The sequence below is a fragment of the Trachinotus anak genome, unplaced genomic scaffold (genome assembly GCF_046630095.1).
Source record: "Trachinotus anak isolate AG129_WGS33_773 ecotype Australia unplaced genomic scaffold, CSIRO_AGI_Tana_v1 ptg000012l, whole genome shotgun sequence".
NCBI classification, from domain to species: domain Eukaryota; kingdom Metazoa; phylum Chordata; class Actinopteri; order Carangiformes; family Carangidae; genus Trachinotus; species Trachinotus anak.
The window spans coordinates 25,383,165-25,402,168 of NW_027273863.1; the positions used below are offsets into that span (position 1 = coordinate 25,383,165).

At 42.8% G+C, this 19,004-nt stretch overlaps 1 protein-coding gene across 23 annotated transcripts in view; it reads left to right on the plus strand.

Annotated features, from left to right (window-relative positions):
• LOC139629656 (cubilin-like) overlaps window positions 1-19,004 on the plus strand; it is a 46,406-nt gene that overhangs the window by 3,611 nt on the left and 23,791 nt on the right. For 15 of the 23 annotated variants that reach the window (XM_071492400.1, XM_071492408.1, XM_071492417.1 and 12 more), the window contains exons 2-20: window positions 781-955; window positions 1,717-1,898; window positions 3,083-3,307; window positions 5,028-5,255; window positions 5,683-5,865; window positions 6,200-6,374; window positions 6,876-7,057; window positions 7,968-8,195; window positions 8,624-8,806; window positions 9,145-9,319; window positions 9,750-9,931; window positions 13,169-13,396; window positions 13,826-14,008; window positions 14,346-14,520; window positions 15,022-15,203; window positions 16,112-16,339; window positions 16,782-16,964; window positions 17,313-17,487; window positions 17,950-18,131. In XM_071492400.1, the coding sequence (XP_071348501.1) occupies window positions 781-955; window positions 1,717-1,898; window positions 3,083-3,307; window positions 5,028-5,255; window positions 5,683-5,865; window positions 6,200-6,374; window positions 6,876-7,057; window positions 7,968-8,195; window positions 8,624-8,806; window positions 9,145-9,319; window positions 9,750-9,931; window positions 13,169-13,396; window positions 13,826-14,008; window positions 14,346-14,520; window positions 15,022-15,203; window positions 16,112-16,339; window positions 16,782-16,964; window positions 17,313-17,487; window positions 17,950-18,131 (3,654 nt within the window). Of the gene's footprint in view, window positions 1-455; window positions 694-780; window positions 956-1,716; window positions 1,899-3,082; window positions 3,308-5,027; window positions 5,256-5,682; window positions 5,866-6,199; window positions 6,375-6,875; window positions 7,058-7,967; window positions 8,196-8,623; window positions 8,807-9,144; window positions 9,320-9,749; window positions 9,932-13,168; window positions 13,397-13,825; window positions 14,009-14,345; window positions 14,521-15,021; window positions 15,204-16,111; window positions 16,340-16,781; window positions 16,965-17,312; window positions 17,488-17,949; window positions 18,132-19,004 lie in introns of those variants that run through there. The other 8 variants (XM_071492410.1, XM_071492401.1, XM_071492403.1 and 5 more) reach the window with 8 other exon arrangements.

Here is a 19,004-nt window from a genome sequence, read left to right on the forward strand (position 1 = left end):
CGGCAGTGGCACACGTCGTGGAAGTGACAATGCGTAGGGCTTGGCGTCTTCCTTCAGCTTAATTCTGTACTCTCCTTTTAGGCAGCCCAGTCCTGTGAAGACCTTGGGGTACTGTTTTTTCATGTCTGCCTCCAGCTCTCTTACACTGTCAACTAGATGCAGTAGCTTCAGGTCTGAGATTGCTGGCAAACCCAGCAGAGGAGTAGCAGGCTTTTGCACCACATATACTGGTTGTGTTGTTGTTCTGTCTTTATATTCCATGATGCCGTTGAACTGACCTCTCACCTTTAGAGGTTCATTGCTGGGCCCACAAAATGGTATTGTTGCTTTGGTGAGTGGGCCGTGCCATTCTTTTGAGTAGGCGGTACCTGGGATGACTGTCGCGTCCGCCCCTGCATCCAACTTGAAGGTAATGTCTTGGCCATTCACTTTCAATGTCTTTTTCCATGTTTCAGGTTTCTTTCCTGTGGACACCGCTCCCAGAAAAAGAGTGTCCTCTTCTTCTGCCTCGAGAACTGCACCTTCTCTGCCTGATTTACAAACGGCTGCAAAATGTCCTCTCTTCCGACATTTTCTGCATTCTGCGTCCCGTGCAGCACAGTTGTTCAGGGAGTGTGCTGGTCCTTTTCCACATCGTCCACAGTTTTGTCCTTTTTACTTTTTGTTTGTCCTTATATGTTCCCTACTCAGCAGGTACACATCTGCTCTCGCTACAATGATGATGCCCAATTTCTCTCCACTAAACAGCTGAACAACTTTCCATGTTCTCTTATGCTGCAGATAAATGCGGGGATCATTTAGAGTTAGACTCCCCAGGCTACTTGACCTCCCCGGCCTTTCCCTTTGAATACCCGCCCTCCCAACGGTGCATGTGGGTGATAACCGCCCCCGAGCCGGGTCAGAAGATCCTGCTCAACTTCAATCCACATTTCTATCTGGAGGACAGAGACTGCAAGTAAGAGTCCACTCCTCACTCTACCTCAAATGTAACCTTAACAAGAGCTGTCTCGATACTATTAAAATATAATTTTTCTTCATAAAAGATGTCAAATGAGATTAGATTACTTTATCATTAACCTTAGATAAAATTAAATCAAATTAAAATTAAAAAAATAATAAATTGGAGATGGGTGTGTAATTATTTAAGGATGGAGAGTCCAGACTGGGCTTCTTTAGTAGAGAGGGGCTTCTTTAGTAGTAAAGGAAAGGGATAGAGGTCAAATAAAAAAGATTTTTGACAGATAGCTCAGACACAACACATGCATATGTTCAGCAGCACCCATTGGTTTGTGACCTGCTGTTCTGAAGTCTAGAGTTTGTAATTTCACTGTTACCATCTTGGTTTTTTGAAACTGAACGACATGTATTGAAGAAGTGATTGAGACCATAAACTCATTAGGAAAATGTTTACTGAGTTAGTAAATCAAGTAGACTCATTTTCCCATAGTCTTCAATACAATCAGACGTCTTTTAGCAACCGAAGGAGTCGCCCCTGATGGTCATTCGGTAGAATGCAGGGTTTAAGGCACTTCTGGATTGGCTTCAGATTTCAGACCTGGAGTCTACGTCCATTTTTATGTACAGTTTATGTGTGCATTCAAGCAAAGAGTCTTAAAACATTGTAGAAGGGACAAACAGTAGTGCTCAACAATCCACTGAGCCAGGAAATTAACACTTTGCAACAACACGAACATTAACCTGTTTCTCCTCCTACAGGCATGACTATGTGGAGGTTTACAACGGCGGTGACGAGCTGTCGCCCTTGTTGGGAAGGTTTTGTGGGGAGATCGCACCGTCCCCGATCATCTCCAGCAGCAACCAGCTCCTCATCAAGTTTGTCTCTGACAATGAGACGCAGGGGGCGGGATTCTCTGTTCGTTACGAGCTCTTACAAACAGGTGTGGGGTGGTACACCTGAAAATTATTATCTATTATCTGACTGCTCATGTTTTATGCTTAGTTTGTCTCAATTACAACATTATCAATGTGTTCCCAAATCTCCCAACTACTTTGGTGGATTCAGTGTTACCACAACTGGGAAATGATGGTCAAAAGCTTTAAAATAAGAGACAAGTTATGATAAAGTGAAATTATCATTTAAATGGCACAAAACACCCACAAAACAAAAGTGATTCTGTTGTCTAACAAATCTAATACCCTGCAGTAACTTTTCAGAGAATACAAAGAGTGTTTTGAAATTCAGGTTCCAGTGCTGTCCAAGGTTGTCCAAACAGCCCAAGTGTACCAGCCTGATTGTCTGGTACACTGACCTCTAAGCTAAAGGCCAAATAATGGGACATGGGAGAAATCTGCCTCGACCTCTTAATGACAGAAAGCTCCTGTCTACAGTACCTCCTGTTAGAAAGGCTTTCTGGTAGAAGGCACCATAAAGGCCAACAGAGTCCACATTAAAGCAAATTGTTGTAGTGGGTTGATGGGGTTAAACATAGAAGTTTCACCCAGGAAACTGGGGTTCATGTTCTGCTTTACTTTTTGACTTTAAGTTGTGGTTTTTGTTTTTTCGGTATTTTTATCTTCAGTTTTCATTTGCAGTTTGTGTAGTTTCAGCAAAAAAAACTGATATGTTGCCTTTCTGGCAGAAAACCTTCAAAGCAAACATCTCCCACAGGCAATTCCGACAATATGGACTTAGATAAACATTGACTCTTGGCCTTGCTCTTGTTTTTGCATTTGCATTTGTATTTACTCTTTCCTCATGGGTCCACTTGAGTAGTTGCCAAAGTGCCAAGTCACCTCTGCCCACTCAATTTTCCACAAATGGGGGCTGATGACAAATCAGATAAAAAGGGGAACATGGGTTTATTCCTCTTTTTTGATTTTACCCAAGAGAGCAATGACGATGCCAAAGTTTCAGACACCCAGAAGGTTCAAAAACTGATGGCATTTTTGCAACAGGAGCCACAAAAGCTCCTTAATATGATATTTTGCCACATCATGGCAGTGGTAGTCATATGAGAACAGGTGATGGCCCCTTACTGCACTCTAACCCCTGATAGCTCACATCTCTGTCCAAACACATCTTGACACTTTAAAAACTCATCAGGCTCTTCTCCCTTCATAGGTGCAAATTGTTCCAGAAACTTCACGGCGCCAGGCTTCCCCAACAGGTACCCCAACAGCCTGAACTGCACCCTCATGATCTTCGCCCCCAATAGGTCAGAGATCGTGTCGGATTTCAACAGCTTCAGCATGGAGTCTGACAGTGAAGAAGACCCTGACACCACGCAACTGCTGAGCAACCTCTACAGATACGACTGGCTGGAGATCTGGGATGGCCTCCCTGCAGGTGAGGAGAGGATCTGGATCAGGCGGAGATCAATGAGAAAAATGGATGAAATTTTGATTGAAAACTGGGATGGTAGAAAAAGAGCTTTGGCTTTCTAGGCAGAGACTTGTGGAGGTGAGGGTGAGGGTAAGAGGGGAGAACGAAGGGTGAATGGCTGCAGGTGGGACAAGCTTGGATTGAGTGATGGAGGCGAAGGAGAAAAACAGAAGCGAGAAAATAAGCTGATAAAGAGGAAGGTGCATTGTGGCATCCCTCCTCCTTCCTCACCCAGGCTTGGGTCAGGCATGGCAGTTGAATGTGATAGCTAACAGGAAGATAAAACTTACAGTTTTAATTCAATACTCTATACTGTCTTGAAATAAAAGGATAATTTTTTGCTTTTGTAACTAATTATAATGCCAATATAGTGTGTTGTAGAAATGAGTGTTTCTGCTTTCTGTCATCTCACCTTACTCCTGTCTCAATGGATCAGCTGCTCACTATGACTGTCTGAAGCCTTTTGATCAGAGCAGGTTAAAGGCTTAATCTAAATTGGACGTTTGGTTTAGATGGAATATAAAAGATTAAAAACACAAGTCTCTTCAGTCATAAAGCCTGTCCCAGGATGGTGAGGGCCGGAAGGACAATGAGAATAATACAACGATACTACAGTTGATGAGTGATGAAGCTAACTGTCTCCATTTTCTTCATCACCCCTGCTCCATCGCATTAATTTTCTCTATCTATCACTCTTTCCTCTTCCTCATGCTTTTTTTATTTTCACTCCTTCACACTTAATGCTTCCTTCTCTTTTTTATTTCCCTTCGTCTTTCCCTTTTGAATCTCTCCTCCTTTGTACCTCTTATCCTCCTCTTCACCCTCCTTCATCACTCAGTGGGTACCCACATTGGCAGATACTGTGGCGAGACCTTCCCAGGCCAAGTGATCGCCTACACTGGCATCCTCTCCATAACCATCATCATCATCATGTTTCCTAGAGCACAGAACCTTGAGGAACTCCATGACTGACTTTAGTGTTGATAGAAGAGTCATTATTAACATGAACAAACTGGAGTCTATCTGACAAATATGACTTAAACCAGCTTAGTGCGGTTCCTTTAATGCCGACCATATGCTCTAGTCTCTGTAATAGAATCTTATGGTTGATGGTGTCAATTGCAGCACTAAGATCTAGCAGGACAAGTATAGAGACAAGTCCATTCTAGGACTTCCAACAATACTTTAAACTGCATGAAATATTAAATACGAAAGTAGCTTTTCAGAAAATATGAAAGGTATTTGGAAATTCAGGTGCCAGTGTTGTCCAAGGTTGGAGAACATTGGTCCCAGCCTGGTGCTGCATCTGTATTCTCTCTTCCCTGCTGGGTCCACTTGAGAGCCGCCATGGCAAGTTGCCTCTGACCACTTCAGTTTCCACCAATGAGGACTGGAGATTTTGTTTTTTAGCCCATAGAGCAATAATCATGTCAAAGTTTTAGACAGCTAGATCAAAAACGGTATTTCAGTTTATTCATGCATTTCCATGATGAAGATATTGTTTTTTGTAACAGGACAAATGGGGCTGCCTGAATATCAGGATAGAGTACAGAGCAGGTCAGATCCAATCCTCACTGCTTTAAAGGCAGTTGACAAACCAATGGGTGATGTGACAGTGGGTTGCCACTTGGTCCAAACACATCTTGGCACTTTTAAAGCTTATCAGTCTCTTCTCCCCTCATAGCTCCAGAATGTTCCAGAAACTTCACGGCTCCCCAGGGCGTCATCACAACACCAGACTTCCCCAAGGAGTACCCCAACAACCTGAACTGCACCCTAATGATCTTTGCCCCCAATACATCAGAGATTGTGTTGGAGTTCGATAGCTTCAGCATGGAGTCTGAAACCATGCAACCACAGGGCAGCCTCTGCGAATACGACTGGCTGGAGATCTGGGACGCCCTTCCTGCAGGTGAGGGGAGGATTTGGATCAGGCTGTGATCAATGAGAAAAATGGATGAAATTTTGATTGAAATCTGGGAGATTAGTGACCAGTAAAGAAAATATTTATTGCTAAGTCTACTCAAGAAACTGCAAAAAAATATGAAAAAACATATTCCAATTGTTCATCATCACAGATTATTTTAATTAAATATCCACAAGCAAGAAGATGATTACAAAATAAATATTTTCTCCACTGGCTACGTTAAGAAAATGCAAATAAACATATTTTAGGGCTTATAAAGTATTTAATGAACCTTCAAGGCCTTTTTTTCATCTTCAAAGCTTGTTTCAGAAAAAAAATATTTCAAGCTAAAGAAAATTAAAAAAACTGTTGCTGGGTGCTGCAGATAAGAAAAATATGTTGTTACCCTCTTATCTTCCTCTTCATCACTCAGTGGGTTCCCGCATTGGCAAATACTGTGGCAAAACCTCCCTGGGCCGAGTGATCTCCTACACCGGCATCCTCTCCATGACCATCATCACTGACAGCAGCTTCACTAGAGAGGGATTCTCCGCCAACTACACCATCCGTGAGAGGAGCCTCTCCTCAAACCTGAGTTTGGGGCACAAACATGAGTGTGAGCAGCTGAATTAGTGATGAGAAATAAAGGAGGTGGGGGTGTGATGTGGAAGGTACAGATGTCATGTGGCATGAGGAAGGATCAGGGTTCATTTCCTGGATATTTTTGTGTCATTTGTGTCAGTATAAAAATACGAGTACAGATCATAAAATTACCTCATCCACTGCTGATTGTCAGTGTTTGAATGAATTCATTCAGCCTCAGTCTAAGTGTCCTTAAGCAAGAAGCTGAATCCCTTGCAGCTCAAAAGGAGCTGGTCTACATGTGATCTATGGTGAGGACACTCTCCACTAAACAATTGAACAACTTTCCATGTTCTCTTATGCTGCAGATAAGTGTGGGGAAAATTTAGAGTTAGACTCCCCGGGCTACTTGACCTCCCCGGCCTTTCCCTTTGAATACCCGCCCTCCCAACGGTGCGTGTGGGTGATAACCGCCCCCGAGCCGGGTCAGAAGATCCTCCTCAACTTCAATCCACTTTTCAATCTGGAGGACAGAGACTGCAAGTAAGAGTCCACTCCTCACTCTCTCTCCGCTCACTGTCATGAGTAGATATTTCCTGTCTATAAAGGGTCACAGGTCATAAAATTTGCCTGCTTACCTTTGATATTTGTGGTCTGGGACCTGTCAAGTCAGTTTTAATTTTCATAGCACCACATTACAACTGAAGTCATCTCAAGGCACTTTTCATATAGAGCAGGTCTAGACTGTATTCTTTGTAATAATGATCAAAGAGACACAACAGTTCCCACCATGAGTGAACACTTGGTGACATTAGCAAGGACAAAACTTCCTTGAAGAGGCAGAAACCCTGAGCAGAACCAGGCCTTTAATAAACATTTAGATCTAAAGTTACCTTCACATCTCAGCATTTTTTTCTTATGCACATATAACATGTGAAGCCTCCACAGACTCAGTCATTCCATCAGAATGAATGGATGAACGAAGGACACAAACACACTTTGCAAAACACAAACCAGACCTGTATCTCCTCTCTCCTCCTACAGGCACGACTATGTGGAGGTTTACAACGGCGGCGACCAGCTTTCACCCTTGTTGGGAAGGTTTTGTGGGGAGATCGCACCGTCCCCGATCATCTCCAGCGGCAACCAGCTCCTCATCAAGTTTGTCTCTGACAATGAGACGCAGGGGGCGGGATTCTCTGTTCATTATGAGGTCTCCCAAACAGGTGTGTGGTGGTCCTTTGTTGGACTTATCAGTTTTCATTACCACAGGAAGGTACGATGCAGTTTTATCATCCTGGCGCTGACAGCGTCCTTGAATTTGCAATAACAAGGTGGTCAGATAGAGTAAAATGGACGCATCATGTACAGGTGTTTTGTGTCAAACTGCTCAGCTTTCATGTTTAGTTTGTCTTAATTATAACATTATCAAAGTGTTCCCAAATCAGTGCAATTGCTCAGGTAGTTTCAGTGTTACCACAATAAATGTAATCGTAAATGAGACCAAAAGTTTGAAAAGAAGAAGCAAAGTGTAACCAAGTGGAACACTACTTTAAACTGCATAAAATATTAAACACTAAAGTAGCTTTTCAGAGAATATGAAAAGTATTTGGAAATTCAGGTGCCAGTGTTGTCCAAGGTTGGAGAACATTGTTCCTAGCCAGGTGCTGCATCTGTATTCTCTTTTCCCTGCTGGGTCCACTTGAGTAGCCACCATGGCAAGTTGCCTCTGACCACTTCAGTTTCCACCAATGAAGACTGCAGATTTTGTTTTTTAGCCCATAGAGTAATAATCATGTCAAAGTTTTAGACAGTTAGATCAAAAACAGTATTTCAGTTTATTCGTGCATTTCTGTGATGAAGATATTGTTTTTTGTAACAGGACAAATGGGGCTGCCTGAATATCAGGATAGAGTACAGAGCAGGTCAGATCCAATCCTCACTCCTTCTCAGCTCCACCTTCTCATCTAACTATGGTTTCTCCTGGTTACAAAAACCAAGATGGCGACGGCCAAATTGCAAAGTTGAGGCTTTAAAGGCAGTTGACAAACCATGGGTGATGTGACAGTGGGTTGCCACTTGGTCCAAACACATCTTGGCACTTTTAAAGCTCATCAGTCTCTTCTCCCCTCATAGCTCCAGAATGTTCCAGAAACTTCACGGCTCCCCAGGGCGTCATCACAACACCAGACTTCCCCAAGGAGTACCCCAACAACCTGAACTGCACCCTAATGATCTTTGCCCCCAATACATCAGAGATTGTGTTGGAGTTCGATAGCTTCAGCATGGAGTCTGAAACCATGCAACCACAGGGCAGCCTCTGCGAATACGACTGGCTGGAGATCTGGGACGCCCTTCCTGCAGGTGAGGGGAGGATTTGGATCAGGCTGTGATCAATGAGAAAAATGGATGAAATTTTGATTGAAATCTGGGAGATTAGTGACCAGTAAAGAAAATATTTATTGCTAAGTCGACTCAAGAAACTGCAAAAAAATATGAAAAAACATATTCCAATTGTTCATCATCACAGATTATTTTAATTAAATATCCACAAGCAAGAAGATGATTACAAAATAAATATTTTCTCCACTGGCTACGTTAAGAAAATGCAAATAAACATATTTTAGGGCTTATAAAGTATTTAATGAACCTTCAAGGCCTTTTTTTCATCTTCAAAGCTTGTTTCAGAAAAAAAATATTTCAAGCTAAAGAAAATTAAAAAAAACTGTTGCTGGGTGCTGCAGATAAGAAAAATATGTTGTTACCCTCTTACCTTCCTCTTCATCACTCAGTGGGTTCCCGCATTGGCAAATACTGTGGCAAAACCTCCCTGGGCCGAGTGATCTCCTACACCGGCATCCTCTCCATGACCATCATCACTGACAGCAGCATCACTCGAGAGGGATTCTCCGCCAACTACACCATCCGTGAGAGGAGCCTCTCCTCAAACCTGAGTTTGGGGCACAAACATGAGTGTGAGCAGCTGAATTAGTGATGAGAAATAAAGGAGGTGGGGGTGTGATGTGGAAGGTACAGATGTCATGTGGCATGAGGAAGGATCAGGGTTCATTTCCTGGATATTTTTGTGTCATTTGTGTTGTACAGTATAAAAATACGAGTACAGATCATAAAATTACCTCATCCACTGCTGATTGTCAGTGTTTGAATGAATTTATTCAACCTCAGTCTAAGTGTCCTTAAGCAAGAAGCTGAATCCCTTGCAGCTCAAAAGGAGCTGGTCTACATGTGATCTATGGTGAGGACACTCTCCACAAAACAATTGAACAACTTTCCATGCTCTCTTATGCTGCAGATAAGTGTGGGGATAATTTAGAGTTAGACTCCCCGGGCTACTTGACCTCCCCGGCCTTTCCCTTTGAATACCCGTCCTCCCAACGGTGCATATGGGTGATAACTGCCCCCGAGCCGGGTCAGAAGATCCTCCTCAACTTCAATCCACTTTTCTATCTGGAGGACAGAGACTGCAAGTAAGAGTCCACTTTGCCTATTTACCTTTGGTATTTGTGGTCTGGGACCTGTCAAGTCAGTTTTAATTTTCATAGCACCACATTACAACTGAAGTCATCTCAAGGCACTTTTCATATAGAGCAGGTCTAGACTGTACTTTTTGTAATAATGATCAAAGAGACCCAACAGTTCCCACCATGAGTGAACACTTGGTGACATTAGCAAAGAAAAACTTCCTTGAAGAGGCAGAAACCCTGAGCAGAACCAGGCCTTTAACAAACATTTAGATCTAAAGTTACCTTCACATCTCAGCATTTTTTTCTTATGCACATATAACACGTGAAGCCTCCACAGACTCAGTCATTCCATCAGAATGAATGGATGAACGAAGGACACAAACACACTTTGCAAAACACAAACCTGACCTGTATCTCCTCTCTCCTCCTACAGGCACGACTATGTGGAGGTTTACAACGGCGGCGACCAGCTTTCACCCTTGTTGGGAAGGTTTTGTGGGGAGATCGCACCGTCCCCGATCATCTCCAGTGGCAACCAGCTCCTCATCAAGTTTGTCTCTGACAATGAGACGCAGGGGGCGGGATTCTCTGTTCATTATGAGGTCTCCCAAACAGGTGTGTGGTGGTCCTTTGTTGGACTTATCAGTTTTCATTACCACAGGAAGGTACGATGCAGTTTTATCATCCTGGCGCTGACAGCGTCCTTGAATTTGCAATAACGAGGTGGTCAGATAGAGTAAAATGGACGCATCATGTACAGGTGTTTTGTGTCTCACCGAGTTTATGTGATGTTCTCAGTTTTCTTTCATGTGTTTGCTTCTTTGTAAAATCACCAAAGCAAATCTTGACATGACAATTACTGTTAAATCTTGAATATTGATCAGAGAGGTGATAAGCAAACCCCCGTATTAGCCAAATTTATTTCATAGAGAAAACAGAAAACAAAAGTGAGTGTGAAAATGATCTGATTGTCAAACTGCTCAGCCTTCATGTTTAGTTTGTCTTAATTATAACATTATCAAAGTGTTCCCAAATCAGTGCAATTAATTCAATTCAATTCAATTCAATTCAATTTTATTTGTATAGTGCCAAATCATAATATACATTATCTCAAGGCACTTTACAGGGTAAGGTCAAAACCTTACTTTGTTACAGAGAAAAACCCAACAGTTACCACAAAGAGCAAGCGCTTGGCAACAGGGGGGAGGAAAAACTCCCTTTTAACAGGAAGAAACCTCCAACAGAAGCGGGCTCAGGGTGGGGGGTCTGCCTCGACCAGTTGGGTTTAGGAGGAGATAAAAAAGGGGGGTGGGGGGAGGAGAGACGTGAAAAGAGAGAGAGAGAGACCAGGAACAGCTGTGTAGGTAATGGTGTTATCAATAATAATGACAGATAACAGTGGTTAATAGTAATGATGAGCAGTGGTGGATCTGGATCCTGCTGCTCGAGAGGCAGAGAGACCTGCAGAATGAGGACAGAGAGAGGGAGAGAGAGGAGAAGCACAAACTACGGGGGAGAGAAAAAAAATACAAAGTTAATGGCATGAAGTCATCGAGAGAGAGAGGGGGAGAGAGACAGAAATAGAGAGAGAGCCCAGTGAATCATGGGAATCCCTCAGCAGTCTAGCTCCACAGCAGCATAACTAAGGGATGGGGTCAGGACATACCCGAGCCAGCCCTAACTATAAGCTTTACTAAACAGGACAGTTTTAAGCCTGATCTTAAAGGTAGAGAGGGGGTCTGCCTCCCGAACCCACACTGGGAGCTGGTTCCACAGGAGAGGAGCCTGATAGCTGAAGGCTCTGCCCCCCATTCTACTCTTACAAACTCTGGGAACCACAAGTTGACCTGCATTTAGAGAGCGAAGTGTCCTATTGGGAAAATAGGGAACTATAAGCTGTCCAAGGTACGATGCTGCCTGACCATTAATGGCTTTGTAAGTGAGGAAGAGGATTTTAAATTCTATCCTGGATTTTACAGGGAGCCAATGCAGAGAGGCTAACACAGGAGAGATGTGATCTCGTTTCCTAGTTCCTGTCAGTACTCGTGCTGCTGCATTTTGGATCAATTCGAGGCTTTTTACTGAATTTTTGGGACATCCTGACAATAAAGAATTACAGTAGTCCAGTCTTGAGGTAACAAATGCATGAACTAGCTTTTCAGCTTCCTGTAGACACAGAATGGGTCTGATTTTTGCAATATTGCGCAGGTGGAAGAAGGCTGTCCTAGAGACTTGCTTTATATGTGAAGTAAAGGACAAGTCCTGGTCAAAAATGACACCAAGGTTTCTGACTGTAGCACTGGAGGCCAAGGTGATGTCATCCAGAGTCAGTATATTATCACATAGTGTATCTCTAAGGTGTTTTGGGCCAATTATTATTATTATTATTCTTACTCTTAAACTGAATTTAAGAGTAAGAAATTACTGGTCATCCAGATTTTTATGTCCTTAAGACACACCTGAAGCTTGGCTACCTGGTTGGTCTCACCTGGCTTCATGGATAAGTACAACTGGGTGTCATCTGCATAACAATGGAAATTTATCTGGTGCCTCCTAATAATGTTTCTTAGAGGAAGCATATATAGAGTGAAAAGTATTGGTCCTAGCACAGAACCTTGTGGAACTCCATGACTGACTTTAGTGTTGATAGAAGAGTCATTATTAACATGAACAAACTGGAGTCTATCTGACAAATATGACTTAAACCAGCTTAGTGCGGTTCCTTTAATGCCGACCGTATGCTCTAGTCTCTGTAATAAAATCTTATGATCGATGGTGTCAAATGCAGCACTAAGATCTAGTAGGACAAGTACAGAGACAAGTCCATAGTCTGAGGCTATGAGGAGATCATTGGTAACCTTAACCAGAGCTGTTTCTGTGCTATGATGGACTCTAAAACCTGACTGAAAATCTTCAAACAAACCATTCCTGTGCAAATAATCACATAACTGGTTTACAACGACCTTCTCAAGGATTTTGGAAATAAAGGGGAGGTTGGATATAGGTCTATCATTGGCTAAAACATCTGGATCAAGAGTAGGCTTTTTAAGTAGAGGTTTAATTACTGCAACTTTAAAAGCCTGCGGTACATAACCAGTTGATAAAGATAGGTTAATCAGACTTGATATAGAGGTGTTGATTAAAGGAAAAACTTCTTTGAACAGCCTTGTTGGAACGGGCTCTAGAAGACAAGTCGATGGTTTAGATGAAGAAATCGAAAGAAATTACTCAGGTAGTTTCAGTGTTACCACGAATGTAATAGTAAATGAGACCAAAGGTTTGAAAAGAAGAAGCAAGTTGTAACCAAGTGGAACAATACTTTAAACTGCATAAAATATTAAATACTAAAGTAGCTTTTCAGAGAATATGAAAGGCATTTGGAAATTCAGGTGCCAGTGTTGTCCAAGGTTGGAGAACATTGGTCCCAGCCAGGTGCTGCATCTGTATTCTCTCTTCCCTCTTGGGTCCACTTGGCTAGCGGCAAAAGTTTTAGACATCTAGATTCAAAATGGTATTCCAGTTTATTTGTGCATTTCCATGATGAAGATATTGTTTATATGACATGATATTATATTGTTTTTTGGAACAGGACATATGAGACTGCCTTACAATCAGGATAGAGTGCAGAGGTAGGGGGCAGGTCAGATCCAATTCTCACCCCTGTTCAGCTCCACCTTCACGTCTAGCTATGGTTTCTCCTGGTTTCAAAAACCAAGATGGCGACGGCCATATTGCAAACTTGAGGCTTTAAAGGCAGTTGACAAATTAATGGGTGACGTGACAGTGGGTTGCCACTTGGTCCAAACACATCTTGACACTTTAAAAGCTCATCAGTCTCTTCTCCCCTCATAGCTCCAGAATGTTCCAGAAACTTCACGGCTCCCCAGGGCGTCATCACAACACCGGACTTCCCCAACAAATATCCCAACAAGCTGAACTGCACCCTCATGATCTTTGCCCCCAATACATCAGAGATCGTGTTGGAGTTCGATAGCTTCAGCATGGAGTCTGAAACCATGCTACCACAGGGCAGCCTCTGCAAATACGACTGGCTGGAGATCTGGGACGGCCTTCCTGCAGGTGAGGGGAGGATTTGGATCAGGCTGAGATCAATCAGAAAAATGGATGAAATTTTGATAAAAAATCTGCGAGATTAGTGACCAGTAAAGAAAATATTTATTGCTAAGTCTACTCAAGAAACTGCAAAAAAATATGAGGAAACTTATTTCTATTGTTCATCATCACCGATTATCATAATTAAACATCAACTAGCAAGAAGATGATCACAAAAAATAAATATTTTCTCCACTAGCTATGTTAAGAAAATGCAAATAAGCATATTTTAGGGCTTATAAAGTATTTAATGAACCTTCAAGGCCTTTTTTCATCTTGAAAGCTTGTTTCAGAAAAAAAAAAATTCAAGCTAAAGAAAATTTAAAAAACTGTTGCTGTTTGCTGCAGATAAAAAAGATATGTTGTTACATTCTTACCTTCCTCTTCATCACTCAGTGGGTTCCCACATTGGCAGATACTGTGGCACGACCTCCCCGGGCCAAGTGATCTCCTACACCGGCATCCTCTCCATGACCATCATTACTGACAGCAGCTTCACTAGAGAGGGATTCTCCGCCAACTACACCATCCGTGAAAGGAGCCTCTCCTCAAACCGGAGTTTGGGGAACAAACGTGAGTGTGAGCAGCTGAATTAGTGATGAGAAATAAAGGAGGTGGGGGTGTGATGTGGAAGGTACAGATGTCATGTGGCATGAGGAAGGATCAGGGTTCATTTCCTCCTGGATATTTTTGTGTTATTTGTGTTGTACAGTATAAAAATACAAGTACAGATCATAAAATGACCTCATCCACTGCTGATTACCCTGGTAAGTGTTTGAATGATTGAATTAATTCAGCCTCAGTCTAAGTGTCCTTAAGCAAGAAGCTAAATTCCTTGCTGGTCTACATGTGATCTATGGTGAGGACACTCTCCACTAAACAGCTGAACAACTTTCCATGTTCTCTTATAATGCAGATAAATGTGGAGATAATTTAGAGTTAGACTCCCCGGGCTACTTGACCTCCCCGGCCTTTCCCTTTGAATACCCACCCTCCCAACGGTGTGTGTGGGTGATAACCACCCCCGAGCCGGGTCAGAAGATCCTCCTCAACTTCAATCCACTTTTCTATCTGGAGGACAGAGACTGCAAGTAAGAGTCCACTCCTCACTCTCTCTCCGCTCACTGTCATGAGTAGATATTTCCTGTCTATAAAGGGTCACAGGTCATAAAATTTGCCTGCTTACCTTTGGTATTTGTGGTCTGGGACCTGTCAAGTCAGTTTTAATTTTCATAGCACCACATTACAACTGAAGTCATCTCAAGGCACTTTTCATATAGAGCAGGTCTAGACTGTATTCTTTGTAATAATGATCACAGATGCACAACAGTTCCCACCATGAGTGAACACTTGGTGACATTAGCAAGGAAAAACTTCCTTGAAGAGGCAGAAACCCTGAGCAGAACCAGGCCTTTAATAAACATTTAGATCTAAAGTTACCTTCACATCTGAGCATTTTTTTCTTATGCACATATAACATGTGAAGCCTCCACAGACTCAGTCATTCCATCAGAATGAATGGATGAACGAAGGACACAAACACACTTTGCAAAACACAAACCTAAACCTGTATCTCCTCTCTCCTCCTACAGGCACGACTATGTGGAGGTTTACAACGGCGGCGACCAGCTTTCACCCTTGTTGGGAAGGTTTTGTGGGAAGATCACACCATCCCCGATCATCTCCAGTGGCAACCAGCTCCTCATCAAGTTTGTCTCTGACAATGAGACGCAGGGAGCAGGATTCTCTGTTCATTATGAGGTCTCCCAAACAGGTGTGTGGTGGTCCTTTGTTGGACTTGTCAGTTTTCATTACCACAGGAAGGTACGATGCAGTTTTATCATCCTGGCGCTGACAGCGTCCTTGAACTTGCAATAACAAGGTGGTCAGATAGAGTAAAATGGACGCATCATGTACAGGTGTTTTGTGTCAAACTGCTCAGCTTTCATGTTTAGTTTGTCTTAATTATAACATTATCAAAGTGTTCCCAAATCAGTGCAATTACTCAGGTAGTTTCAGTGTTACCACAATAAATGTAATCGTAAATGAGACCAAAAGTTTGAAAATAAGAAGCAAAGTGTAACCAAGTGGAAGGATCCTTTAAACTGCATAAAATATTAAATACTAAAGTAGCTTTTTTCAGAAAATATGAAAGGTATTTGGAAATTCAGGTGCCAGTGTTGTCCAAGGTTGGAGAACATTGGTCCCAGCCAGGTGCTGCATCTGTATTTGCTCTTCCCTGCTGGGTCCACTTGAGAGCCGCCATGGCAAGTTGCCTCTGACCACTTCAATTTCCACCAATGAGGACTGGAGATTTTGTATGTAGCCCATTAAGCAATAATCATGTCAAAGTTTTAGACAGCTAGATCAAAAACAGTATTTCAGTTTATTTGTGCATTTCCGTGAAGATATTGTTTTTTGTAACAGGACAAATGGGGCTGCCTGATAATCAGGATAGAGTACAGAGCAGGTCAGATCCAATCCTCACTCCTTCTCAGCTCCACTTTCTCATCCAGCTATGGTTTCTCCTGGTTTCAAAAACCAAGATGGCGACGGCCATATTGCAAACTTGAGGCTTTAAAGGCAGTTGACAAACCAATGGGTGATGTGACAGTGGGTTGCCACTTGGTCCAAACACATCTTGACACTTTAAAAGCTCATCAGTCTCTTCTCCCCTCATAGCTCCAGAATGTTCCAGAAACTTCACGGCTCCCCAGGGCGTCATCACAACACCGGACTTCCCCAACAAATACCCCAACAAGCTGAACTGCACCCTCATGATCTTTGCCCCCAATACATCAGAGATCGTGTTGGAGTTCGATAGCTTCAGCATGGAGTCTGAAACCATGCTACCACAGGGCAGCATCTGCAAATACGACTGGCTGGAGATCTGGGACGGCCTTCCTGCAGGTGAGGGGAGGATTTGGATCAGGCTGAGATCAATCAGAAAAATGGATGAAATTTTGGTTGAAATCTGGGAGATTAGTGACCAGTAAAGAAAATATTTATTGCTAAGTCGACTCAAGAAACTGCAAAAAAATATGAAAAAACATTCCAATTGTTCATCATCACCGATTATCATAATTAAACATGCACAAGCAAGAAGATGATCACAAAAAAATAAATATTTTCTCAACTAGTTACTTTAAAAATTGCAGATAAACATATTTTAGGTTTTATAAAGTTTTGATTTTGTAAGTATTTAATGAACCTTCAAGGCCCTTTTTCATCTCTAGAGCCAGTCTCAGAAATACGTTTTTTCAAGCTTTAGAAAATAAAAAAAAACTGTCGCTGGGCGCTGCAGATAAAAAAAATATGTTGTTACCCTCTTACCTTCCTCTTCATCACTCAGTGGGTATCCACATTGGCAGATACTGTGGCACGACCTCCCCGGGCCGAGTGATCTCCTACACCGGCATCCTCTCCATGACCATCATCACTGACAGCACTATGACTAGAGAGGGATTCTCCGCCAACTACACCATCCGTGAGAGGAGCCTCTCCTCAAACCGGAGTTTGGGGAACAAACATGAGTGTGAGCAGCTGAATTAGTGATGAGAAATAAAGGAGGTGGGGGTGTGATGTGGAAGGTACAGATGTCATGTGGCATGAGGAAGGATCAGGGTTCATTTCCTGGATATTTTTGTGTCATTTGTGTTGTACAGTATAAAAATACGAGTACAGATCATAAAATTGCCTCATCCACTGCTGATTACCCTGGTAAGTGTTTGAATGATTGAATTAATTCAGCCTCAGTCTAAGTGTCCTTAAGCAAGAAGCTTAATCCCTTCCAGCTCAAAAGGAGCTGGTCTACATGTGATCTATGGGGAGGACACTCTCCACTAAACAATTGAACAACTTTCCATGTTCTCTTATGCTGCAGATAAGTGTGGGGATAATTTAGAGTTAGACTCCCCAGGCTACTTGACCTCCCCGGGCTATCCCTTTGAATACCCGCCCTCCCAACGGTGCGTGTGGGTGATAACCACCCCCGAGCCGGGTCAGAAGATCCTCCTCAACTTCAATCCACTTTTCTATCTGGAGGACAGAGACTGCAAGTAAGAGTCCACTCCTCACTCTCTCTCCGCTCACTGTCATGAGTAGATATTTCCTGTCTATAAAGGGTCACAGGTCATAAAATTTGCCTGCTTACCTTTGGTATTTGTGGTCAGTTTTAATTTTAATAGCACCACATTACAACTGAAGTTATCTGAAGGCACTTTTCATATAGAGCAGGTCTAGACTGTACTTTTTGTAATAAAGATCTAAGAGACACAACAGTTCCCACCATAAGTGAACACTTGGTGACATTAGCAAGGAAAAACTTCCTTGAAGAGGCAGAAACCCTGAGCAGAACCAGGCCTGAAACAAACATTTAGATCTAAAGTTACCTTCACATCTGAGCATTTTTTTCTTATGCAAATATAACTTGTGAAGCTTCCACAGACTCAGTCATTCCATCAGAATGAATGGATGAACGAACACAAACCTAAACCTGTATCTCCTCTCTCCTCCTACAGGCGCGACTATGTGGAGGTTTACAACGGCGGCAACCAGCTTTCACCCTTGTTGGGAAGGTTTTGCGGGAAGATCGCACCGTCCCCGATCATCTCCAGCAGCAACCAGCTTCTCATCAAGTTTGTCTCTGACAACGAGACGCAGGAGGCGGGATTCTCTGTTCGCTATGAGGTCTCCCAAACAGGTGTGTGGTGGTACTTAGTCGATGCAGTGTTATAATGCTGGCACTGACAGCATCCTTGAATTTGCAATAACAAGGTGGTCAGATAGAGTAAAATGGACGCATCATGTACAGGTGTTTTACATCTCACCAAGTTTATGTGATGTTCTCAGTTTTCTTTTATGTGATTTTAAAATCACCAAAGCAAATCTTGACATGATAATTACTGTTAAATCTTGAATGTTGATCAGAGAGGTTAGTATAAGGTTTGGCAGTTCGTTTTCTTTTAGGACCCACAAGCAGAACACAAGTGTGAGATTAAGCCAGCAAGGGGCATTTATTGCACAGTTTTTAGAGTTGGACAGACTAAGAGCAGTTGAGGGCTGGTGGCAGTGGAATTCAGGGGTCGTAGCAGTTCTGAATCTGAAGGTCCTCCAGAACACCGATGAGCTCTTGTAGCTGGGCTGGCAGGCAGGCAGACAGGCAGGGCAAGGTAGGGTAGCTGAGGCACCAAATCTGGGGCTTAAAGAGATTCAATCAGAACTCAGAATTTCACAACAGAGACAAGAGTCAAAAATTGCTGGCTGGATGTGATACCAAGGTAGGAAACTGTACAATCTGGCAAAGAGTGGAGGTCTGAGCCAGTCTTAAATACTGCAGCAGGTTGATGGGGATAATTGGAGACAGGTGCGGAGGCAGAACTGGCAGGAACAGCAAAGCAGGCAGCCACACCCAGCTACACACACATACACATAAACAAACCCAAAGGACAGACTGGGGACAAACACAAGAGGAGAGGGAAACAGGAGCACATGAGGAAAACAAGGGCCCAAGGGAAACTAATCCTAACAGTAACCCCCTTTTACCAGGAGCCTCCTGGCGACCCTTCAGGCTTGT